Genomic DNA, 26,906 nt, shown 5'->3' with positions numbered 1-26,906 from the left:
AACCTGGTTAGCTAGACTGTGCACTCTGCTGGGCCCATAACCAATGTTAGTGTTTGGGGATAAACCCCCAAGCAGAGTATGCAGCAGCAGTCAATCCAGGCAGGCAAATGAGAGAGAGAGTGGGCCCAAGAGTATACACACACTGGAGACAAAAACACTGTTTGTGGTTTTAAAATAGTTATTTAATACACACAGAGATTAAGAAGTGTCATTCAGTCCATATATCATTATCCAGTATATCCATCCAGTTATCAAGTCCATTAACAGTAAATACAATGTCCTTATCTGCTTGTAAATCTTCTCCTTCTGATACCTTTCTCTCAAGATAACGCTGAATCCTCAGCTCACCAAGCAAACAGTCCTTGTGTTCAGGTGAAATGGTATCTGGCACAGTAGCCTCCAAAAGTAAGCAGATAAATGTTCCAGCAGGCAGCAGACCAGGAACAGAACCAGGTGCATCCAGAAGCCAGGGTCTATTACGTTTCCCTTCCTACCTATATTACTGCCTGCAACCGCACCCACAATGACATTGCAGTTTCTTGCTTAAAGCTACATAGACACTTAATCCTAGGTTTACATATTTATTCAACCCAAACCTGGTTGGTGTATCCATATACCCAACAGTTGTTTAGGTGAAATGTACCTTTTTGTTGGAGCAAAGTAAAAACAAGAATTCAGTAATCCTTCCTTTTTATCATTGCTGCTAGCATTCTGCTCTCTTCATTGAGTAGCTTAGAGATTCTTTCCGCTTGTTTCATTTTTAATTAGCCCCTTAAATAAAAAATTACACCATTACATGATTTAAGAAAAAATGCTTTAATATATAGATACAAAGGGAAAACATGTAGAACCAAAACAAACAGAAAATAATGTAGTTGAAATGTACAATCACCTTTACCAGCAGTTACCATAGAAAGTATCTTTTTGTTTTTAAATTTTGTGCAATGAATTAATTATGGCATATACTGTATTAGTGTGTATATTTGCCTTGTGTTGCATAGGTGTTTATGTATGGATGCATTACAAATGCCAAAGAGGTGTATGCATTACTTAGAATCGGATGACCAGAGAGTTTAGAATGGAACAGCAACATTCCAAGCTGCTGCTCAACTGTCTCCCATAGAAATGTCCCAAAAGTGCTTTTCTAAAAGGTAACTGGACTTGGGTTTTTCCCTCTTGAAACTGTTTCGCTTCTCATTCCAGAAGCTTCTTTGGTTCTGAAGAATGAACTAAAAAAGCTTCTTGGATAAGAAGCGAAACTTTTTTTTTTTAAGCATCTTTCAATTTTACAGTGTGTCGGCTGGGTACATATATTTTGTGCGCATAGTAATGTTATTATACATTTCTTATTTGATTATATTCATAAACCATTCTAGTTAGCAATCTACATCATATTATTCCATAACTGTATTATCATTAACCATATAATTTCAATTCTATATCATCTTTCCAAAAACAAATCTCATCCTTACTAAATAATATTCATATTCTTACTCATAAGATGATCAGTTATAGTATTTTATTACTATTAACCCATATTCAATTTTTAACTCTTCTATCTAACCATTCATAGAATAAATCCCAAATCTTATAGTACTTTTTCTTCCTGTTCCGTAATTGCCATTGTTAATCTACTCATTTCCGCACATTCCATTATTTTCTTAATCGTTTTCTCCTCTGTCGGAATTTTCTCATTTTTCCAATTTTGTGCAAATGCAATTCTAGCTGCTGTTAATACATTGATAATTAAATTTGTAATCTCTTTATTATAACCTTCAGGCAAAATCCCCAATAAAAATATCCCTGGTTTTAAATCTATATGTTGTTTTATCATTTTTTTCCAACCATGTGTGTATTTTAGTCCAGTATCTTCTAGATTCTGTGCATGTCCACCACATATGGTAATATGATCCAGGTATCTGATGACATTTCCAACATGAGAAGCTAAATGTTTTCAAGGGGGGTTTCAACACACCCCTCCCCCCCAAAAAAGTCCAGTTGCTTTTTGGAAAAGCACCTTTGGGACAACCATTGATATTCTTCATAGATGTTCTTCCATAGAAATGCAATGCATTCTGGATTTTTTTCCCCCCGCCTCTGCAGTCAATGGCTTGATCTAGCTCATTTTCAGATTACACATTTCTTTTGTTGTCTTCTTCTGCCATATCTAATTCCTCTCACTCTGTGGTTTTCGGAAAGTTATCCTGCTGATAGACAAAAAGACAGAGATAATAAACAAATGTAATTTCTCTCCAACATTCCAAGGACTTGGAAAGAATAACAAAATAGAGAAACATGCAGAATAAGCTTCTAGAACTCTTTCCAATTTTTTTTTTATCACAGTGGACATTGGAGGCATCTGTATTTTTTCAAACATAAGAACATAAGCATTGCCTTGGAGCCTTGGCCTATCTAGTCCAGTGGGGGGCAACCAATTGCACAATAAATGCCCCTCGTTCTCTATCAGATGGTATTATAAAGCTAATAACCATTGATCCCCATGACTTCCATTAAATGGTCCCCCCCCCCCCCTTTTTTTTTGTTAAGTCAGAGGAACTGGTATCCAGCACCAGCTTCTCTATGTAACAAAGCAATGCATTGCTTCTCTGTGTGTGAATGTGTGTGAGAGAAGGAAGGAAAGAGGAAGATTTACTTATTAAACATATATGCTGCCCTTCTCTGCGTATGGGTTGCCTTTAATGCATATTCAATCATGGTGGAAATGTGTTGCCACTTCACTGTGCATCATATTAACTATGGAGGAAAATCAGGAGGGGGTTAGGACTGAGCCGTTAGCACAAAACTCAAACTCAAGGCCTGCAGGCCAGATGCGGCCCTCAGGGTACGTAGACTTGGTCCATGGGCCTACCCTGGAAACAGCGAAGGACTGGCCCACGGTGCCTCTACCAGTGAAAACGGAGCTCGGGAGTGCAACATGCAGTCCTCCTGGGCTCCATTTTAGGCCGTGATGGCCTCCTGCAACCTTCTGCCAGCAAAAATGAAGCTTGGGGAGGCTGCGTGAGGGCCACTCGAGCTGTTTTCAGCCATGACGGCCTCCTGCAGTCCTCTGCCTGTGAAAACGGAGCTTGGTAGGGTAGCGTGCGGCCCTCCCAGGCTCCGTTTTCACTGGCAGAGGGCTGCAGGAGGCCGTCATGGCTGAAAACAGAGCTTCGATGAACTGGCCATCCCACCCCACAGCCCGCTAAGATGAAACACAACCCTCATGCAGCCCTCAATGAAATGGGGTGTGACAACCCTGAGTTAGCAATATAACAAACTGAACCAGTCTGCTCTAGTGGTTAAGGCACCAGGCTAGAAACCAGGAGACTGTGAGGAGTGTTAGGTATGATTGCTGCATTGAGTAATTTCTAAAAATAATAAAAGCAGGATTAAAATAAATCTTAAAAAAAACACCATACCAAGCTAGTCCCAAATTGCTTCTCCCTTAGGGATGTAGAGGGGTACATTTTCCTCCAGGAACCTTTTCCTCTGCACTTTCAGCCAGATCCGGGGTCAATTTTGACCTTGCTATTTCTTTTGCTGGCTTTCACACCACACCAAATGTGATCCTGCTGTGCTCAGTTTGGGGAAACTTATCCTGCAGATGGATGGATGGATGGATGGATAGATGTGTGTGTGTGTGCTCGCATGTGCGCGCACGTGCACGCGCGCGCGCACACACACACACACACACAGAGACCAGCTTCTAGGTGATTAATCACCACATTAAACCTTGGGCAAACTTAGTAGTATTGATCAGTCTTTCCATTACATCCATAAAAAGCCAGTTTGCAAGCACAACATGAATACATATCAATCCAAGATTACAGCAATATCCTTCCATTATAAAACAATAAAATCTGAAATGTCTTTAAATGATATAGGGTCTCCTGCTTGGCCAGGGGGTTGGACTAGAAGACCTCCAAGGTACCACCCAATTCTGTTATTCTATTATTATCAAGTGAACATTTTGTTATTCTGTTCTGTTATTATTATTTTCTCTATACTTCATGCTTGATAGATCCATAGTTGTCTATCACATTCACATTTTAAAATATTTTACTCTTTGCATATTAAGGAACCTATGGCTATGAAACCAAAACGGGACAATAGTGTGACAAGTCCTATTCTACTTTCTACTTTCTACTTCTAGTATAAGTGAGTCCTTTTAAAACATCTTCTGAATGGTCCAATAAATATGAGAAAATATTTTTTGATTTAATGTCATCTTAAGATAACAGGAAATATACATTAGTCAAGACTTTAGCCTGTTTGTTATTATGAGGAACTCCAATTTTGTATTCCAAAATTCTTGCAAATACCATATCCATTTTAACAATACTTTTTAATTTAGAATAAACCTGAACACATTTCAATGCATATAGTAGTCAGGAGTTTTAGATCGTGATAATGCAGTTGAATTAACCTCTGAAATAAAAAGTTGTTTTGACTGGATATATTATTTACCCCCTTAATCTTATATATCCTGATTCCTCTTGCAATAATTTAAATGTCTAAAAAACTTGATTGGAAATTAGCATAACAGCAGTACTAATACTCCTATTAGTCTATGAATTGAAAAAACAATTTTATTTGCAATTTCTAGATTATGATTATTACAAAACATGTTTATGATATGAATAAAAGTCAATGTTACATTTCTATTTTGAATTCTTTTAAAAATGACTTGTAGTCTTTAATACTGCAAATATGGTATTGACTAAATTACTCAGTTATAGTCTGGGTAGAATACAAGTCACAAGTCTTTTAAATAAATAAATAACTGAATCTCAGTGCCAAGATATCATATTTTTTCAATTGCAGCCATAATGGTTTGGGATTTGTACAGTTGGAGTAAATAAAGAAATGAAGTTAAATACTTTCCAATGATAAAGCCAAAGTTATGAACATCATAGCTCTGTTGTCATTATTTAAAGAAAAATTTCAGGTTCATCTTTCCCATAAAAACGTTCCTACACAATCATTTTCTGCCAAATGTTCCTGCTACTTCCATTCCCTTGATTAAAACCTCCCCTTTTCATTTTCATTGCCTTATGTTATTTGGCAATGGAATAATGTGCCCAGTAAAATGTGTGAATTTAATGAATAAAACCACGATAGAAGATTAGAATAATAGACATCACCTTGTTTTATGGCACTTTTGTTTTAATGCGCTTCTCAGATATTTCATTTCTTTTACCCTACACCAACAAAAAGATTATAATTCATTGAAGGCTCTGATGATTAGCATTTTTTTAGTAATTAAGTATTTTTTAAAAATCAAGGTATATACATTGGGTTTTTTTTAGACAATGCTATTGCACACTTAATAAACTATAGCCGGGATGGTGAACCTATGGCACGCATGCTGAAAGTGGCATGTAGAGCCATTACTGCTGGCACGTGAGCCCTCACGCAGAGCAGGTCTATTACGCATATGTGCATGCTGTCCTCCTGACAGCTAATTGTCGGGTATCTGGCGCGCAAGTGCAGGGGTGTGTGGGAGATGCATGCGCATGCACAGAGGGGCGTGCGTGCATGCGCAGGGGATATGGGGGGACTTGTGTGCATTGCCTCCTGGGTGCTGGCATGTGAGCGAGTGCACACAAGCGCACATGCAATTATCAGTCAAAAAGATTAGCCACCAGTGGACTATACTATAAACTTATTTCTATATGCATTGGGAAACACAAAAAGTTTATAACTTGCTTTATTGGGATAGTCCCTTTATTGCTCTGGTCAGGAACTGAGCCTGCAGTATCTCCGAGACATCCTTATTATACATATTATCTCATTCTGTTCTTTATGTGTGGTGATATTTGGGAACAATTCAGTATAAGCTGTGAGAATGTATGTGTGCACTTACCCAGAAAGTAAAAACAAGGACTGTAGTCTCATACCTGTTACCTCTCATGTAGATTGCAGGTAGTCCTCAAGATATGACGGATCATCTAATGGTTGCTCAAAGTTACGACAGAAAACCTCTCCTCCCCAAAGTTCAAAAGTAGCTTGGAAATCTTTTTGTTGCCTGCCTGGCTGCCTTTAGGACTCAGCTTCTGCATTTGGGGAACATTTGTGCTTGTGGCCACTTTTGCTTTCAGTCTGAACTTTTCCTTCAGCTTCTTGACTGCAAACAGGCTGCAAAAAGATTTCCTTTGCTTTCTTCCTTTCTTCTTATGTATTCGGCCTGTAATCACTCATCAAGGCAAGTAACCTAACAGAATTTTCCGCCTTCTTTCCATGCAGGCAGCTGGCTTCCCCAAAGCCTAGCAAGAGCCAGGGGAGGTTTGCAGTCTCCCAGCGGCCAGCTGATTGCGGTAGAGACCCACTCCACAAGCTCGACATCATCTGTCAAGCATGGAAGCTTGTTTGGAAGCCTCTCCGGCATTGTAGATCAGAGTCAACAGAATTCAAGGTGGGCTGAACTTAGATCTCCTGTGCACGTGAAGGGATTTGTGACTGATGATGTGCTGTGAAACAACCTTCATCTTCTTGTAGAAATTTGTCTCATTTCATTTCAATCCTGCCTTATTATTTTTACAAACAACTCAAGGTGGCAAGCATATCTAATGCTCCCTCTTCCTCCTATTTGCCTCACAACAACCCTGTGAAGTGACTTGGGGTGAGAGAGAGAGTGAAGGGACCAAATGCCCTCTCTCTGATTTCAGGAAGGTAAAGCAAGTTCATCAACAGAACTTCCAATGCTTAAACATTTGTGGGAAGGAGGTTCCTCCTTATGCTGGTGTGTTTTTATGTATGTGTTGTTATATTTGGTAGTGCAGTATAAAATAAGAAGGGAAATAAATAAATGTAAATGATTGGTTGTGTATATATATGTGTGTGTGTGTGTGTGTGTGTGTGTGTGTGTGTGTATACATTGTGTATTGTGTGTGTATAATTATGTATGAAACACACACAGTCTTTGACTCACAACATTTTGTTTAGTGACCATTTGAAGTTACAACAGCACTGAAAAATATGAGTTATGCCCACTTAGAACTGTTGTAACATCTCCATGGTCAGGTAATTTATATTTGGATGCTTGAAAACTGGTTCATATTTATGACAATTGCAGTATCCTGAGGTCATGTGATCCCCTGGCAAGCAAAGTCAATAAGGAAGCCAGATTCACTTAACAACCATGTTACTAACTTAACAACTGCAGTGATTCACAAATGTGGCAAGGAAAGTTGTGAACTGGGACAAAATTCACTGAACAAATTTCTCGCTTAGCAACATAAATTTGGGGCTGATTTGTGGTTGTAAGTCGAGAACTACCAGTATATAGTTGCAACTTATTTTGTATCCAACTAAAACAGCAGAATGTAAAAATTATACATGTTATTTTAAGCTTGTGGAAAGACAGTTGCACAAGGGAAAAAAAGAAGAAATAAAACATAATTTTGATACTGAGAAACACCTTAATGTTGCCTTGTTTGCAGAAAGACTTTGCAACGTGCACAGAGCTGTGTCAGGCCTAGAGTCCTTCATTCTAATCATGTTGAAACCAATTGCTAAGAATGCCCAATGCCTAGTGAAATTGCTCTGATGATTCATTTAGAGAAGAAGCTAAGATAATGCTGGGGTCAGATAACTCCAATTTGCGTAGAGAAGGGAATTTCCCAAGTTTTTCAGCTCATTCTTTTTCACGGATGGGAAACATTTTGTAGTCAATAAAATAAAAATATTTGAGTCTTAAGGAATCTGTTAACAGGATTAGACAAGCAGTGAGCTTCAGGCTATACAAAATTGCTGTTTTTCATGGACCTACTATATATGATGCAAGACATGATGAAAAATGCATTCAATGTTTTTTTCTGGACAAACGTCACTACTTTAAATTTGCAAAGGAGACATTTCATACTGGGACTAGCTTAACACAATGCACTATTCTGTAACATAGTTGCCTTGGTTTTGACCTAAAAGACTAACCCAGGCTTAATGATTTATAAAACAGGACTCATGGTTTCATATGATCTGTGAATTCTACTGTTGTAACCTAGTTTTCAAACTGTAGCCAACATAATCTAGGTTGCTTGTTCATGGCTACCAAGCCTGTGGTGGCTTTATGCCAGCACATAGATTTGTTAGTGTTTTTTTGCCTAATACATCATTCTGTACCACATTCCCCCAGGTTACAAAATGTGGGGATTTTTGTTATTATGAGTATGTGAGCTTACTGTAGATAAAATAAATTGATAATTTAATGTTTCCACACTTGGCTTTGAAATGAACAAAACCAATGGAGTGATGTAGTGGCTAAGATATTGAAGTCATAGCCTTGAGGAAGAAAATATTGGTATTGGCTAAGATATTGAAAGTTGAAATTGGATCAAGTAAGGCCTGTCATTGTCTCTCAGTCCTGGATATTGGACTGGATACTATATTTGTAAATCAATAAATAGGCCTCTCTACTTACCTTATGCATTGTGGAAAGGATGAGGGAAATTTACAAAAAGGCAGAATACAAATGCTATATTAGCAAATGAAATGGCTTCCAGATTTTGGGCAAAGCCATTATTGTTTACAATTGTATCAATCAGCCTCTATTTGGGGCCTTTGAAAAAATGTGTTTGTTCAAAAGAAGTTGATGATCTTATTTTTCTTGTAGCCATTCATTTGGAGGTTCTACAATCTTCGCCAATGAAATTATCTTCCTAGGATTTGGAAAGCTATTGTTCCAGCATGCTTCCAAGGTCTTTACGTAATTGTGTGATAACATACATCCTTTCTATGCTGAGGTTTCAGATTCAGTCCTAGCCATTTTTGGACAGGTCTGAGAAACCCTGAATGATTATTGTCAGTACTAGTTGAGGATGGGTTAGGTTAGGGTTAGTGCATAAAAGTGTACAACTGTTCTCTCTAAAGGTCACATTTCTTTTGCAGGAAGATGCAAGGTAGGTCACACACTGAAGCCAAAAATACCTCTGGTGCTCTTCCCCCTCCCTCTTCTGGAACTCTTCTTGCTGTGTGCTCTTCTCTGTTACTTGTGGAAAACAAGCTCTTCCTGGGTATTTGGAATCACTGGCTTGCAGAACCCATTTGAAAATAGGTCAAGGAGCACCAACTTTGCTGGGGTTGCTCATTCCTTTGGTAGACAGGAGGGAGCTGAACTAATAATCTGACTTGAGATAAGCAACTTTCCGCAAGACCAAAGGAGAGTACAAATTATGGCCATCCCAATTCCAGATATTATCGTAATGTACATTCTTATTTAAGTATCTTTACCTAATTCTCCCTGTGTAGTCCCAGTAATACTTTTACTTGGTGCTTGCTTGACAAAGAGTCAACAAATGCTTGCTATATTTAAATTTAGAAAGCAATGGATTTTTGGCTGTCAAACCTTTTGAGTACTGTAAAATGCATACGGTATTGATATTTTGAGCTCAAAACAAAGCACTATGTTTGGAAGTTTCCTCCTTCCAATTTTTTGCCCCCAAATTGAGTATTTTCTTCTAAATTGTTTCAAAATTTTCTGTATTTTATGGTTTATGTTTGTCCTTTTAAATTACCAAACATGGGAGACCTTGAAGTACATCAGCCAATAAAACAACAAGGAAACTAAGTCTCTGGTCTGAAGACAGGACAAAGGTTAGTAAGGCAATCATTTGTTCAGATACTGGGACAAGTAATTTTGGACATAGAAAATAGATGTAATTCAGTCTGGTTATTAAGTTTACTGTTATTTTAACTCTTTGCTCTGAGAAAGTTAAAGCTTGCATATAAAATGGAGCATAACTCACTTAAATGTCTCGTAGCAACAGAAATTTTGGGGTCAATTGTGGTCATACGTTGAGGACTACATATATGTGGTGAACTTTCCTTTTCAATAAATTGCCATTTGTAAAAAATATGCATTAAAGATGAAGTTGCAATGCATTATTAAGTTTTCAAATTGCCAGATTATTACATTCATACTCCGTGTATCTGTTCAAGAAAGATTGCATATTTTAAACATGATAAAAGATAATCAAAAGAATGAAATCACAAGTAGTTTGACACTAAGTTTGGTGAAAGATATGAATTTTCATATTTTTCCTAAATACTGGAAGTGTGTGGACCAAATACACTTCCTTGGGAGTATTTTCCTTATCCTGAGGGCCACATAGTAAAACTTTTCTTGTTAAGTGAGCTTTAAAGAAAACAAATAAATGAACACTGTTTGTTTTATTTCTTGATTATTTGTTGCTTAATTGTTTCTTCCATTATTTTCTCTGGAATTAAAAAAAACAGTTTAAATATGCTTTTAAACATAATCTCCTTGGAAATTTTTTACTTAAGTTAGCTGGTTACATATTATTCAGTAAGTGGTATTCAGATCTAAAACAACAAATGGGAATTTTGCCTTACACACATGAATAAAACACAATATGCTTCAAATCTTCCATGTAAGTACATAAGCTGTAAAACTCCTGCTTGTTTTTTCTGCTGACTTAACTCGCTGTGTGGCCTTAGTTAATCCATCCTTCTCTTAGTCTTATTTTTGCATCAACAATATGAGATTGATCTAATTGACTTTGTTTTAATGTTGTGACATTCATTGAGATCATGTATTTGGCAGCCAATATGTTAACCTGATTTATACATAATTCTAAGGCATGGTTTAATTTGCTGTGAACTGATTACAGTACAATTGGTTGGCTATATAAATGTGAGGAATAAAATAAATAGACATGTCACACTCAACCATATACCAGAGATATATGCACAATGGCTCTGGTAATATAAAACTTTGCCAAAATCAAAACCAATCATATAGTGGAAGAGGGCGGAGCTGGCGTCGTGACGATACGGCATGAGATCTCGGAGGTCTGAGATCACTGCCAATATCTTTGGTCCTGGACGGTCCTATCGGATCTAAACTGTCCCGAAGAGATGGTGAAAGTGAAGAGTGCATCCTGTCGATCCCAGGGATACCGCAAAGTCCCTGGTAGATCCAGGAGAAGCTCTTCTTGCCAGCGGCAAAGAGGCAGCCATTAAAGCTGCTGAAGTTGGGACAGCTCTGAAACGGAAGAGAGCAGAAAGAGAGAGTGTGCCGGTTTGGTGAGAACTTTTTTTATTCTAAGATCTGAAAGGACACCCTAAGGAAAAGAAAGAATCTGTAAAAATTTTGACAGAAGTGATTAAGCGGCGATTTTAAACAGGAATGTCAAAGTAATGTTTTGGCTTTTTTTTCTCATTGCTGGATTTTCTATATATGATCTTGTATTTTGAAACTGGACTGTTTTTTTCATTTATATCTATTTTTTCTTCTCCTTTTTGATTTTGTAATATTTTAGGCTAGAGGCTCCCTTTAGTTATTTCATTTTTAAAAAATATCTTTTTCTTTTTTTATTAATTCTTATTATATCCTGCTCAGAAAAGGAGGGGGAAAGGGAGAGCAAAGAAACTTTGTAACACTGCCAACTAGAGGCTAGAAAATATTCTATTTCCCTGTGACCAGACAAAGCTGAGAAAGAAAGAACTGAGACTCTTTTTCAAGGACATTGCTATTTGATAAGATAGAGGGAAGAGCATGGGAGAGTATTATTGCAGGTGCTCTTCTGGGTTTCTATCAACAGCTGGAGTCTGGTGTTGAAACGTAGGGGGGAAAAAGGTGATAAGTTTTTGGAGAAGAGAGTTATAATAAGAGCCTTGGATAATTAAACAAAATGCAGTGTGCCCTTTTTACTTTTCCTAAGTTGTGCTATCCCTTCTCACCAGCTTTATTGTATTTTTTTAATCGTTTTTTTTGTAATAACTATTTGGGTTTTTGGCTTTATTAAGACAAAAGGAAGAACTGGCAGACCTATTGAAAATTCAGGTCACGAATAAGATCAAGCACTTGGGGATATATTTGACAGCAAGATGTAGTACATTAAAAGAGAATAATTATATTAAATTTAAACAGCAGATAGCACTAGATTTGGCGAAATGGGAAAACTTACAACTGTCACTAATAGAATTTCAACAATCAAGATGAATATATTACCCAGAATTTTATATTTGTTTCAAACAATTCCAATTAGGCTTGGAAAAGACTACTTTGAAGATTTAAATAAAATTGTGTTGAAATATATATGGCAAGGGAAGAAAGCGAGAATAAAGTTAAAACTTTTGCAAGATGCTAGAATTAGAGGAGGATTTGGTTTGCCTAATTGGGAGTTGTACTACCAAGTTACAAATCTGATGTGGGTTAAAGAATGGATAACACTAAGAAATACTAGATTGTTGACATTAGAAGGACATGATTTGTTGTTGAGGTGGCATGCTTTTTTATGGTACAAAGGAACTAAAACACAAGGGTATTTTAGAAGACATTATATATGGGAGTCTCTGTGGTTAAACTGGGAGAAGATTAAAAGACAATGTTATTTGAAAATTCCAGTCTGGTTATCGACTATTGAAGCATTTTCATATCCTATAATATACAAAAAGGAACAAACAGTTAGATATGGTGAAATATTGAATGAAAAGGGTGAACTTAAATCTATGCAAAAACTAGAGGAACAAGCTATAAAGATGAATTGGTTTTCATATGTGCAAATACATTCAAGGTATGATAAAGATTCTAAAACGGATGGTTTCTATGATAAACTGATTGACTTTTGACAGGTAATTATGATGAAAAGGTGATACAAAATTGTATGGATATTTATTAGAAATTAAACTAGAAGAAGAACAAGTTAAAGAAACTATGATTGCTTGGGGGAAGAATTTTGGATATGGGATTGATTTAGAGAAATGGCAAAAACTATGGTCGCAAAATTATAAAATGACAATGTCAACAGCATATAAAGAAAATTTGTATAAGATGTTTTACAGGTGGCATTTCCCCCTGACAAGAATAGCAAGAATGTTCAAGAATAAATCCAAAAAATGTTGGAAATGTCATCAGATACCTGGCTCATATTACCATATGTGGTGGACTTGTGCGGATGCTAAAACATACTGGACTAAAATCCACATGTGGTTGGAAAAAATGACAAAAAAACATATAGACTTGAAACCAGAGATATTTTTATTGGGAATTTTACCTGAAATATATAGTAAAGACTTGAAATATCTGATTGTAAATGTATTAACAGCGGCTAGGATTGTATTTGCTAAAAACTGGAAAAATGAGAAAATACCATCACAGGAGGAAATCATTAAGAAAATATTGGAATGTGCTGAAATGAGTAGATTGACATTTGAAATTAGAGAACAAGAGGATAAACAATTTTATAAAATTTGGGATCTTTTCTATCAATGGTTAGACAATAAAATACAGTAATGAAATATGTAGACTTTTAGAAAATAATAAACATATAAAGATGTACTTCTTTCTTATTATATCTACAAAATGATTTTAGGATAGATTTGGGATGATAATATGAACTGTTATAAAATAAACTAAGTAAATTATGGTTATCTTGTAAAACATGAATGAATAAAAGTATAGTCAAATGATTGATTAATAATGATACTAAGGTATTTAATTTTTGATTGACAATATGAGATTATATGTAATGTAATTGTAACTGAAGACTACGAAATGGAAGCACAAAACAATTTGTAAACCAACCGGCACACTGTATTTACACCTATGGAAGATAGCTTGATGTTTTATGTTTTGTTTGTTTATATTTGTTTTTAAAAACCAATAAAAATTTTTTAAAAACCCAATCATATAGTGGTGTGCAATATTGTGTAAACTATGTAGCGGAATTCCTTTGGGATAACCTATTAATTGGACTTAGTCTTAGCACAATGTATAAATCTAGCCTCTCAATCTTAAGGGTTTCTATTCAGGGTTATGATTAAGATAAATTGGGGGAGGATGGGACCTGCCACATCTGGCTCATTGAAATTCATCCAGCCACCCATAATGGATGGGTATCCATTAAATGCATCCAATGCTTAGAACCATGCTATATAAATCTTATGTTTAAGTACTTTAGTTCTATTCTTCATCTCAAAATACATATTGTAGTCTGCAACAGTTTGTTTAATGACTGTTCAAAGCAGTCAGTTAATGACTGTTCAAGCAGGGATTCAAATTTTTTTACTACCAGTTTTGTGGGCGTGGCTTGGTGGGCATGGCAGGGGAAGGATACTGTAAAGCCTCCATTCAGAAGTAGTATTTGCCGATTCTCCGAACTACTCAAAATTTCCACTACTGGTTCTCCAGAACTGGTCAGAACCTGATGAATACCACCTCAAAGTTCAAAGTTATAAAGGCACTGAAAAAAGTAACTTATTTTTCACAGTTATGACCACTGCAGCATCCCCATGGCCACATGATCAAAATTCAGATGCTTGGCAACTGACTCATATTTTGCATTGTTCCAAGGTCATGTGATCACCTTGTGCCACGTTCTGACAAGCAAAGTCAATGCAACAATCAGATTCATTTAACAACCATGTTACTAACTTAACAACTTCAGTGATTCACTTAACATCTGTGGGAAGAAAAGTCATACAAAATTCACTTAAAAATATTTCGCTTAGCAACAAAAATGTTGGGCTCAATTGAAGTCGTAAGTTGAGGACTACCTGTATTTAGAGATCAGGTTTTTAACAGTTCTACCTGGAGCAAGAAGCTGTTTTTTTTTGTTTCAGGAAAACAAAGGTTTAATGCTGATGTGTTATTGTGCTCGTTGGATGTGTGTGCTGACTGAAATTCATAAATGAAGCACATGTCTGTTGTGTTGAAACCACTGGCTTTTATTCATATATAAATGTGCTAAGCTGGTACTTTTTGCTTATGCTTGCTTCTCTAGTAGATTTTAAAAATGAAGTGAAGGCATTTTGAAAGGCTTATGTAAAGGAGGCAGAACTTCTAATGTCTTTTTCTAGCAGAGGCTTGCTTTACTAAAATAAAAAAGGATAGATGCTCCCTGGTAACTGGGTTCATAAATCACAGTAAGTCATGTGATGTGTTCTTCATTTAGTATGTAGCATGAAATCAGTCAAAGATTATACGCTAAGCAAGCCACAACTTTGTGCGATATGAAACTAGTTAGTATAATATCAAATTGCAAAAGTAATCAGTATGATTGCTATTTTGGAATTTCTCAATTGTTGTATGGTATTATGGCTGGGTGTCATGGTGAATAGCTTACAGCCCAGTGCATTATTAGAAATTATTGCTCAGGCACGACACTCTACACATGAATTAACATTAATCATGATTCAGCAAATGTGCCAAGAGTACCACAGCACATCACAACTGATGACAAACTGACACTATTTTGCTTTTAAATATATTTCCAAACTAAAATAACAATGTGGCCAGATCAAGACAGGATAATCACATGTGCTTTGGGAATGTTAACCTCTAGACTTCTACAGTATATTCTACAAAGAATACATTCTATGCTCAAAATGAAGAGGTCCAGACTTATTACCTTTGCTAGTCTTAAGTGAGGCCTAAACTAAAATGTTCCAATACCACATAATGGAAGACATAATGGAAGACTGTTGCTCATATACAGCCATCATTTATTGCTCTGATGATTGGGATCCTTATCAGTAGTAAACCAAACATTTGCAAACACCAGGTTGTAAAATGCTATTTTATTTGCCATTGCTAAAATATAAACTCATTGCGACAAAACATGACTATGTTGCAAGCCTTTTGGATGAAATGTTTATTCCATCAATCCTTCAACATGATGGAACTGAGTAGCTGTAATAAATCCAAATAAATAATGGTACTTTGAGGATAAGATACAGTATCTTTCATGTAATTAATAGTTCATGAATGTTTTAAAACAATAGATACAGGCTGGATTAGAAACTGGGGTCATAAGACACATTGTATCTATTTATTTAATATCAAGTATTCATGTATTTGCTAAATATATGAGTACAATTCTTTCAGGATTGAAAATGTAACTAGAAATTGCAGGAAGCAGCTACTTTACAAGACAGCTCCTGACATTCTGCAGCACAATTTTGTTATTCAGATCCCCTACCAAGCCATTATGGTTGGTGTGGTATTACAACAACCAAGAGAGGGATCCCTGGATTTAAAGCAAGTGGGTCCAACCCATAGCATGCATGTGGCCCTGGGCACTAGTAATTGCCCAAGACAATTCCTCTTCATTTAATGCAGCCTCCTGATTTCAAGTAAAATTTATCATCCACAAGAGCAGAAGGAATGCAATTGAGTGGGTTGTGGTTTATGGCTACAGCAGCCTTCTTGGATTTATTGCTCTTTGGATACACCAGATCTGTTGATCTTCAACCTCCAGAATTCTCAGAATCAGCCTGGCTGACGTTCACAGACCCAATACATTTGGAAGATCCCAGATTCAATACAAGTTCTCCTTCATATCTTACTTAGGAGGTAACATGTGTCCGGACTAGTCACATCCTTAGTAAAAGGAAAAAAAACCCACTGGGGATTAAAGCACTGTCCACTAGGTGTGTTCCTTAATAAATTAAGAAAAACTATATTAAATTTCTTAAAATTATTTTCTGGAACATGCTGGAAATGGAACATTTGGAAATATCATAAGGCACGTGGATCCTTTTTTCTTACTACGCTGTAAGTCTAATTTTTCTGACAAAATCATTGGGAAGCTTCTTCATAGGGAAGGAGAACTTGTGTTGCTTTGGATCCTATGGAAGAAATTTAGATATGATTAGAATAAAGAAAATTAAAGCACGTGCAAGCAACTTCATTTATTTTGGTCAAAAAAAGGGGGAAAAACCCCAACCCAATCCAACTGAAAAAAAAGTGGTATTAGTTTAGGTCATAGATATATACATTTAGGGGCACCCCTGGCTTTTGAGCTCAGTGATGAACTCAACAGATGATTTGCTTGAATGATGCTTTCAAGTGTAGATTTTGTTTCAGCTTACTCAGGTGTGCTATTCACTAGCCAAGTGGCGTACTTCTTTCTGCTTTAGAGTGAATGCATCAGAAAGAAAGGTGGGCATGATATCATTGAGTAGAATCATAACGAAGATCCTGGATCCAAATTTCATAGGCTGGAATAAAGCTAAAATCCAGAATGTCTACCTTAAAGGTAAAGATAAAAGTTCCCCTCGCACATACATGCTAGTTGTTTCCGGCTCTAGGGGGCGGTGCTCATCTCTGTTATAAAGCCAAAGAGCCAGTGTTGTCCGAAGATGTCTCCATGGTGATGTGGCCAGCATGACTAAATGCTGAAGGCCCACTTCCCACCAAAGTGGTCCCTATTTTTCTACTTGCATGTTTACATGCTTTCTAACTGCTAGGTTGGCAGAAGTAATGGGACCATATAAGGATCCTTGAATATATCAAGGGAAAGACAAAATCATGATTTTGGCCTACTGTGATTCAAGGACTGAAGTTAGAACTATGTATATATTTAATAATTAAACTATTTTGTAACTACCACTGACTTTCTGATTAAATTCTAAATGACAAATTAAACATTCCACCTATATACCTGTTTTAATTTTATGGGGAAATTGACTAGGGTTATTTTTTAAATGTACTTTTTTTTGATAAAAGTTGTGTTTTATTAAGCTATACAATGGTTAAAAAAGATTGGTCACACTTGGTGGCCACCATGTAGGATTTATGAGCCAGAACATGAGGCTGGAAGAACACAAACCAGTCTGTGCTGTTTTCTGATGGCATGGGAAGGGGCAGAACAAGCATAGCTATGGGATTTACAAGGGTGGCGTTTTAAATGACACTAACCTTTTTCAGTTGAACTGGAAAGTTTTTTAAAAAGTGTATTTAGAAGAAGGTAATAGCTAACTACTTCCAAACTGTTGCAAAGCAAACAAGATGGACGTGTCCATGTAGCTACTGTATGGGAGTTAGGCAAGTACTGTGCAGACATTCACAATCCCTATCAAGAGCCAAGCAGAATCTATTAATGTATGGAAAGGACAGGGAAAAAATGATGGTTTTATGACATTGTAAAATGCAAGAAGACTACCCATTGCTATTCAGGGAAAGCACAAGCAACGGTTTCATTTTGGCTTCATTCATATATCCGCAGTAAACAGTCTTCTGTAGCTGTGCCATGCCTATGAGATTTCTGCCAATTCCTCACGTAGGAGTCATGTGAAGCCCTATGAAGTCATGAGATCTGTGATTCACTGCCAAGCCCTGGTATAGCAGCTTGACATCGTGTGGCATTACCTCACCAACTTTACTTAACCTTTAAAACACTAAGCAGGGTCAGATTTGGTCTGTACCTGCATAGGGGACCAACAGAAATTAGTACAGGCAGTCCTTGTCTTATAACTGGTGGCTTAGCAACTGTCCAAAGTTATAATAGACCTCCCTGGAGGTACTTATGACCCAGTTCTGAAGGCCAGGGCTCCATGTGACCACATCAAGTGTTTGGCAACTGGCCCTCATTTACAGCTGTTTGTGGTGTCCCACAATTGTGCGATCACATCTCACAATGCTTTTGCTGAAAATCGACATTTACTTCCAGTTTTTGGCAAAACCAGCCCATAGCCAATCACTGATTTGCTTAATGACTGCTGCAATAAAGGGTTGTAAAAGTGGGCCGGTCATGTGGGTTACCTGTTTTATGATCATCACAACTATGACGGTGATGGGCAGGCTCCATTATGGTCATAAGTTGAGACAACTACCTATATATGAAGTCTAGGGCAAGCCCACTGCTTCTTTTCTTTATTACCTCAAAGCCGCTTACCAGAAAGTCTTGTATTTAAATTTTCCTGTTATGATTGGACAATGAATTCATGTCTTGTAATCCCCAAGAAAACCCCATTTTATCTTAATTGTGAGTAATTTAATCAAAAGTGTGAACAGTCCCCCAAGAAAGCAGTTTCTACAAGTGACCAGCATGTTACAAAGAGGCAAAATGTTGGAAGTGGCATCACAGCCACAGCCCCAAACCTTTTGTACATGCAATGCTACATTTGTCCCTTTTTGATCCCTTGCTCTCGTGGACTCTGCTGAGTAAACCACTTCCACATTGTTGCCCAGAAAATGAAAGCAAAGTGCTTATGTAATTCTCAGGAGCTGAGCTCGATTCCAGGAAGATTCTACCTCAATCTTTTCAGGCTATAACCCGATTTCTGAAATGGTTAGCCAGCAGTCGTATGAGAATTCAGGGTGACTCAAAAGCCATGTAACCTACCACTATGTTTAGAAATGTGAGTTTTGGATTATAGCTTACATGTTCAAACATTGCAGTTCTGTTGGTGGTCTGTAGTTGACTGGTATTCTTTATTCTATAAGGTCTAACTATACAATAATTACAAATAATACATAAATTAGCACTTGGGCTTGAGTAATACCTCTTTGCTCAATTCAAGTAAACAAACTACTCTGAAGAGAATAGTGAAACAAGTACTGATAATAGCTCTTAGCCCAGCTGCAAGCAGTTGGCTGCCTAGATTTATTAAGGTCATGTTGCTTGGAGTAAAGCAGTTTTTTTTCCGCACGGGATATGGAAAATTATAATAAAGCAAGTAAATTTCCCATATTAATAAAACTAATAATGATCAGAATTGACATAAGAGATCTAGAAAAGTGGAAAGCTGCTAGGCATTTTTAAAGGTTTTGTGTATATCACAGCAGGCAATCCTTTGTGGGGATAACAGGTAAGAATATTTTAATTTTTTATTCTTTCCCTCTTCTAAAATACTTTAGTATCTGCTGACCATCCCTCTATGTGCAATGTGAGCTAAGACATATGCTGCGCAATTCCCTGCTACAATACAACGTATTGTTCTTACTTGAAACTGCATTTGAAGTTGGGTGGCATAAGAGCAGAAACCTATCCAAACCATAGCTGTGCAGGCAAAGGGTTGTAACAGAGAAATCTTACAAGCAGTGCAACTGCTCCTAAATGAGATTGGAAACATCCTTTCCTATCTCTTGGCATAAGTTTTCTTCCATAAGTCTTAACTTAAGCCAACTGCCTTTTCACAACACTTTTATTCGTTCCCTCCCCGAAAGATTACTCATGTTAGGACCAGAAATCTGTGGAGCAGGTAACTGTTCATCAGTAACCACAAAAGACAATATGCTGATAAGGTGTGATGTAACCAAAGCCTCAAGGATTACAGGATGTGTGTAGTTCTCTGGGGGTGAGGGGGGGGGGGTAAAAATAGCCCAGAGATATTTAGAGGTATTGTCTGGGAATCCAACTATTCCTCTTGCTCAGCCCACCTAGCAAGTTCAAATGATTTATAGACCACAGTCCTTTCCCTTAACAAATATACCCAACATTGTTGCGTATGGGGATAGTTTTGGCTCCTTCTTTACACATCTACATATTCGGTATAGGATGATAGGACCAAGCCCTAGTAATCTCTGTCCCCCACAAATGCCTTAAAAATAAACAATTTTTATAGAAGAGAGGCGTGTAATTTCTAGACTTGGCACCTCGACCTGTATGTTGCATGATAAGTGGCCTTCAAATGCACAGTGATTGCAGAGTTCCACGGTAGCTGCATAAATTTTCCTTGAATGGGGAGGGAGAACATTTTTGGGACCCTATTTCATTTTTCAGCCCCTGCAGACTTCATAAAACAGTGGTTAAGTCTCATAAAATAAACCATTGTTTGGTTTAGGTGTAAACTGACTGTGATTTGTTACCCATTGTTTATATGACTCGGGATGCTGACTAAATCCAGCAAGTGCTTACTTGAGTTAAGAAACTATGGTTAAAATAAGCAATGGTTTAGCACAACGGGCAAACCCGTTCATGTCACAAAATAAAGTTGTCTCTCCCACCGTATCTTTGTATTCTTTCTTTGGAGGTGGATACACCTGCATATTTCCCAATTGGGGGGCTGGCAATTAATCTTCCGTAGAGCTGTTAAGTCAAAACCCTGGACTTTATCAAAAGGCAAACCGGAGGAGGCTGTTAAAGCCAGATCTACCAGTTGTGTCCCCCCACAAAAGTCAACCATTGAACACCCTTCACATCCATCAAGACATCTCCTCCTTTGCTTACAAGTGGCTCCTGATCACACTGTTTGGGAGCAACTTTCCCAAATCGAAGGTCTGAGCTAGAAATGTTCCTCAAAGCATTCCTTTACAAGTGGCCACCAGTTCACACGAAATATACAGTAGTGTAAACAACGTTTTGTCAAGGTAGATCCCTCCCCTGCTATTTCTCCCAACCTTTTGTGACCCTCATTAAACCCAGCTGAGAAAGTTACAGCACCTCTGGAGCCTTCATTTCCCCCTCCCCACCTTTTCGGTTAGAAAGATCCAAATGAGGCATACTTTATTCAATCATCTTTATTAATAATGTTATAAAAAGCTCATAAAAAACAGGTATTTTACAAAAAAAGAGAAAAGAAGCTCAACATACCACCAGCTCAGAAATCACATAAATAGACTTTTGTGGGGTGTTTTTTTAAATTATATTTTTGGCCTTTTTTGTTTTGTTTTGCTTTCCTCAAAAACAAAAAAACTGGCAATTCTAGCATCTCCCAATTTCAGACTCGGTTTCCTGGCGCTCCAAAACCATTTCGAAACCGGTCATCATAACGAAACGCTAGACCTCCCAGCCAAGGTTTTTGCTAGGACAGCGGAGAGTAAAAATAAAGAGAGAACACGCACCGCTTGGGCACGCGAAACTTCTCTCCGACAGACACACGTGCACGGCAGAAGCCCGTTCCCATCGGAAACACCCGCGCACACGTACACCCGAAGCCCGCACGTGCACGCACACTCAGCAACAGGCCCTCCAAAGAAGCGCGTTTCTCCCCCTCCCCCGCGAGAGAGAGAGAGAGAGAGATCGGTTCGTTCACGCACGCAATCAGGAAATAAAGGGAAACAAAACTGCACGTGGAAATGGATGTCAGCAACAAATGCTCGGCAAATCAACATGATTTGAATAACATCTCGCATGAAAACTCACACAGCGCCTCTCGGGAGTTAGGGAAAGGGGCGGGAAAGAAGAGCCAAGCCGTTCGAGCTGCCTCTTTCCTTCCCGTCCACTTTTCCCTCCGCCGGAGGAGAGTCTTCCTTACACCTGGACTATGACGGTGCTGGGCCCGGCCCGGAGGCTGCTCTTGTACTGGTCGAGCCAGCGCCTGAGTTCGGAGATCTTGTAGCCCTCGGGGCCCCGGCCGCCCTGGTACATCACCTTCCGCTCCTGGATAATGTAGATGCGCTCGAAGTACGCCCCGTAGGCGGCACTCGAGGCGTTGTCCATGGTGTCCACGGCCAGCGGGCAGCCCGGCGCGCCTTCCTTCATCAGCTGAGCTGCGCGCAGCCGGTCCTGCAAGCACTGGTGCTTGGGGATGGCGTAGGCGGCGTCCGAGCTGACCCAGCCGTCGGAAGGGTGAGCCTCCTCGATGTAGACCAGCAAGAAGTCGGCGATGTCCACAAAGCGCGTGGCCAGGCGCTCGAAGGCACGCAGGCGCGCCATGAAGGGCGGTCAGGTGCAGCTGCCGAAGTTGAGGATCAGCGGCCTCTTGCCCCGGGCGTAGTCCAGGATGCGCAGCCGCGTGCGCCCGTCCAGCTGGACGACCTCCGGGTTGGGCGCCGTCGCGCCGACGTGCGCCGCCTTGAAAAAGTCCAGTTTCTGCCCGTGCCACACGGCTTTAAGCGACTCCAGGGTGAACATGCGGTTCGAGTCGGACACGCAGAGCGGAGGGTCGTCCGGCGGGCAGGTCCCGTCGCTCGAGTCGGCGTCCTCGGCCGCCAACTCTTGCTCCTCACCAGGTGCCGCCGCCGCCGCGGGCAGCAAGAGTTTCTTCCGGATGCAGAGAAAATCCAGGAGCCAGAGCATCACAGCGGTCAGCAGGAAGCGGGGCACGAGGAGCACGCAGGCGGCCACCTGGCTGAGCGCTTGCAAGGTTTGGGCGCCCACGGAGTGTAGCATCGCCGCGGCAGGAGTGGCAGCTCTGCTGGGCACCCACGCTGTGGTCCCGAGCCTCCCGCTCGCCTCCCCCGCCGCCGCCGCTCACTCCCACAGCTCCTCTGGGCGCCTCAGCTGATGAGATCCCGCTGCTCCTTAAACCCATTTTATAGTCGGGGATTTAAATGAAAAAGTGACTCCACCTCCGGTCGGAACCCGCCTCCTTTGGAACCTGAGCCCGGGGATTACCTACCCCTCCACTCCAATGACCTAAAAATATACTGGCCAAGAGAAAGGGAAGGAGGCTCGGGGTGGGGTGGGGGGTGGGAGTGGACCGAGGGAACGCGCAAGCGAGCCAGACCCAACCCGGCTTTGCAAGGACGGGGGCTGGGTGGGGGGACGTGCCACGGCGCAGGGAACGGCCGCTTTCAGGCCAAGGCAGCTTTAGGGCATGTCCGGGTCTTTTCCCGGGCGGTCGGGCGTGCCGGGAATAATCGACGCAACAGGCGCCCTTCTCCTCCTCCTCCAACATTGCTCACTTGGGTGTAAACGTAGGGAGCGAGCGAAGGTAATCAATGAAACGCTCGGGACGAGGACTGGCTCCCGCGCCTACCAATACCGGACTCCCCTTCCCAAGCACCTTCGGGCACCCCTTTCTTGCCACCCCTTCTCTTTTCCCGCGCTCGCCACCCCCCCCCACGCCTCAAACGTGGATGGAAAGCGAGGCCGAAATCAAATTCTTCCAAAAGAGTCTCTCCCCCTCCTCCCGTGCACGCAAACGCCTCAGAAAGCAAAATTCTCACAGGGAGCAGCGCGTCAAACTTGGTTCCTAAGTCTCGGAAGTGCCGACTCGGTCTCCACCTTCCAGTCAAGGGTTGCCTCCCCCGCCCGCCCGCCCTCCCTTTGCCAGCGGAGAGGCGCGAGAAGCGATGGCTGATCGGTTCAAAAACCCAAACCCAAAAGCTACCTGGTTCGGTCTTTCTCCGCTTTGGGAAACGGAGGCCTTTCCTTTTGGCCTTCGGGTTCTGGTACGTCGTTCACGTGGTCGTGGAAGGATAGCCGCTCGTTATCCGGAACCAAAGGAGTTAACGCTTAGTTGGTGACCTCGTCTCGGAGTTACCTCGCTGGTTAAACCTGTTAACCGCGGCGAAACCGGCGGCGAGGTTTGTATGCGCAAGATAAGTTGCTTCCCGCAACAGAGCCACTAGGGGTAGCTGTTGGCCGAAGAGTTAAACCGGTAGATTGGAGCCTTCCGCGTATCTAAACTCCCGTTTCTAACCGACTTGAGAATATTTGGAATTTAAGCAGTACAAGAAACCAAAGCTGTTCACTAATTCCATTCCCAAGGATGTGAAGTTCAATATGGTATAGAACTGGGGTCCCTAAACTTGGCAACTTTAAGACTTGTGGACTTCAACTCTCAGAATCTGGGAGTTGAAGTCCACAAGCGTAGCTGGCTGGAGAATTCTGGGAGTTGAAGTCCACAAGCGTAGCTGGCTGGGGAATTCTGGGAGTTGAAGTCCACAAGAGTAGCTGGCTGGGGAATTCTGGGAGTTGAAGTCCACAAGCGTAGCTGGCTGGAGAATTCTGGGAGTTGAAGTCCACAAGCATAGCTGGCTGGAGAATTCTGGGAGTTGAAGTCCACAAGCATAGCTGGCTGGAGAATTCTGGGAGTTGAAGTCCACAAGTGTAGCTGGCTGGAGAATTCTGGGAGTTGGAAGTCCACAAGTCTTAAAGTTTGGGGACCCCTGTTATATATGATGGAATGACTTCACCACCTGAAATTATGAGTCCTTAAACAGCTTTAGGATTCATTTGTTACGCAGGCACATTGCATACACACACATTACATTAGAAGTCATTCTGCTCCAAGGGGTGGGAGGCTCTTTTTATTCTAGGTCTTAAGCAGTAGACTTTCCCTTCACCTTCTAGCATACTTCTTTCAGCTGGAGACTGGTAAACTATTAACAAAACTCAGATCTCTCATTCCATCATCAACTAATTTATATTATGCAACAGGACTTTCACTTTGTGGTTTTGCTCTGTCGAATACTTAGAAAATGACTTAGAAGCAAGCTTTGAACCATGCACAAGCACCTCCCTAATTAAAGGAACCTATCCTTTTTCAAGCTTCTGTGCAAGCCTAAAAAAATAGACCTGGTGCTTTAAAGCTTGTCTTAACGTTAATGAGTCCTTAAAGCAGTAGCAGCTTTCTAAGGCTCCAACAGAAACCTTTACAACGGGTGTCCAACCTTGCTAACTGGTGCTTGTTAAAAGTTGTGAGTTTAAAGTTAAAGCATGGCTGTGGAGTTCTGGGAGTTGAAGTCCACAAGTCTTAAAGTTGCCAAGGCTGGACACACCTGCTTTAAAATATTGGGTTGCTTTTATGGCATACAAGAGGTCTTGTGTTTGGGTATGTCTGAATCATGACTTCAAATATCTTTCAAACAGTGTTGGCCCTGTTACACAAGATAGATTTCGGACAGCACTATACTGTGTATTGGATCTAACATCCATCTGTTGTGTAATAAAATAAACCGACCAAAAAAGAACCAATCCTGAATGGAGAAGCTTCATGTTTTTATAATAACTTGGTGGTTATAAAATGTTGAGGGAGAACGGACCAATTGTAGTTCCTAGGTAATTATCAAGGATAGCCCCTTGTAGAGTACATGGCAGTAATCCAAATGGGAAGTGACCAGGGTGTGAGTGACCCTGACCAAACCCTGGTTAAATGACCAAAAGCCATACAGTTTGAATTTGTAGCAATAAGCTTCATTTCTGGGTTCACTACCAGATCAGGATGTAAGAATATGGATGGACAGTGGATGGCAGCGAAGCAGTATAGAAAAAAGTGTATTTAAAAGGTTTATATAGCTGCCCATCTTATTTAGCATAATCTTGAGCATAATTTTATGAAGAAAAATAAAAGCATAAACATCAGCATAAAAACTCAAAATGAACTCTTTACTCCTATTAAGAGGTTGTGTGGGTTTTTAATTTCAGCTTTAATTTGGGAATTTTTCCAGTAACCCTAGAAAAGGAGACAGTTCCATAATTCAAAATAGGGGATAAAGTAGATTTTAGTAGTGCACTCCAGATGTTTGGCTACATCTCTCTTAATCTCTAGTGGTTGGCTGTGCTGGGAAGCCTGAGAACTGAAGTCCAGAATATCTGAAAGGCACTGGATGGCCTATTCCTGATCTAAGGATCCCAGAAATAAAAACAAAAGCAAACAATAACAACAACCCTGCACACTGGGAAAAGCTACCCTACAGTTACAAAGTAAATTAAAACCTCCAAATCTGGAGGTTTTAATTTACTTTCAACCAGCCAACCAGTTTTCTGGAGATCAGTGAACACTTGTACATTACTGGAGCACTTGGCTTTGGAGACTGTTGATGACAAGAGGGCCAATAAGTATGTGATGACCCAGGGCATGGCACAAGGGCAACACAGTCAGATAATCAGCAGGAGTCCCTTTATTAGCTCCAACTTTGCCTCCGATGTCCTGGTTACCTTTTGGCTGGAGAAAGGAACAGCTTTTGGCTGCAGAGAATCAAGTCCAAAACGTGGTCATCAAAAACTAACTATAAGTCCAATCAAGGCTAAATGAGGTAATTAGTCCAACGGGACAGGAGCAAGAATTCCAAACATGAAGGCATGACAATAACTCAACACAGTTGGGAAGACGCCAGGAACACAGATGAGCAAAGTCAACAAAAGAACTCACATTTGCTCCCAGAAGCTGCCGCACTCAGCATGCATTTCTTTTAAACTCTCTTCCCAGCTGTGACTAATGAAGGGAATCAGGGCCCTTTCTTCCCCGGAAGCCACTCAACCCACATTGCTCTCTTCTCTGTTCCTCCCTGCATGCCCTAGGATGAAGAAAGGGTGGGCCTGGGTCTTCCTCTGAACTCCCTCCCCTTGTTCTACCTCTTCCCTGCTCTGCCCAGCCAGGCTTTGCCCTTCCCCAGCCAACGTAGCCACACGCTCACTCCCTGTCAGCTGCTCGTCTTCCTCCTTGGATTCAGACTCCGACAGGAGCATGACAAAGGAGAGTGAATACGTTCAAGGAAATAGAACAATATTTTTCAACCTTGGCCACTTTAAGATAGGCGCGGTTCAACT

General features: G+C 40.1%; 1 protein-coding gene and 1 long non-coding RNA gene across 7 annotated transcripts in view; both read right to left on the bottom strand.

The window, feature by feature from the left end:
- Positions 1-797: 797 nt before the first annotated feature.
- Positions 798-26,906, bottom strand: part of LOC113435009 (uncharacterized) — a 137,074-nt gene continuing 110,965 nt past the window's right edge. For all 6 annotated transcript variants that reach the window (XR_003373876.2, XR_015741160.1, XR_015741161.1 and 3 more), the window contains 2 exons: positions 16,511-16,590; positions 798-2,207 (listed from right to left, as the gene is read on the bottom strand). This is a non-coding gene — a long non-coding RNA (uncharacterized LOC113435009). The remainder of the gene's footprint in view (positions 2,208-16,510; positions 16,591-26,906) is intronic.
- DIO3 (iodothyronine deiodinase 3) lies at positions 21,191-23,626 on the bottom strand. The gene has a single exon (XM_026698505.2). The coding sequence runs from the start codon at positions 22,797-22,799 to the stop codon at positions 21,939-21,941; it is 861 nt and encodes a 286-aa protein (XP_026554290.1). The 5' UTR covers positions 22,800-23,626; the 3' UTR covers positions 21,191-21,938.

This window comes from Pseudonaja textilis, chromosome 1 (genome assembly GCF_049901715.1).
Source record: "Pseudonaja textilis isolate UNSWEBS1 chromosome 1, rPseTex1.2, whole genome shotgun sequence".
In the NCBI taxonomy this organism is placed as follows: domain Eukaryota; kingdom Metazoa; phylum Chordata; class Lepidosauria; order Squamata; family Elapidae; genus Pseudonaja; species Pseudonaja textilis.
This window is presented reverse-complemented; position numbering and strand designations above follow the sequence as displayed.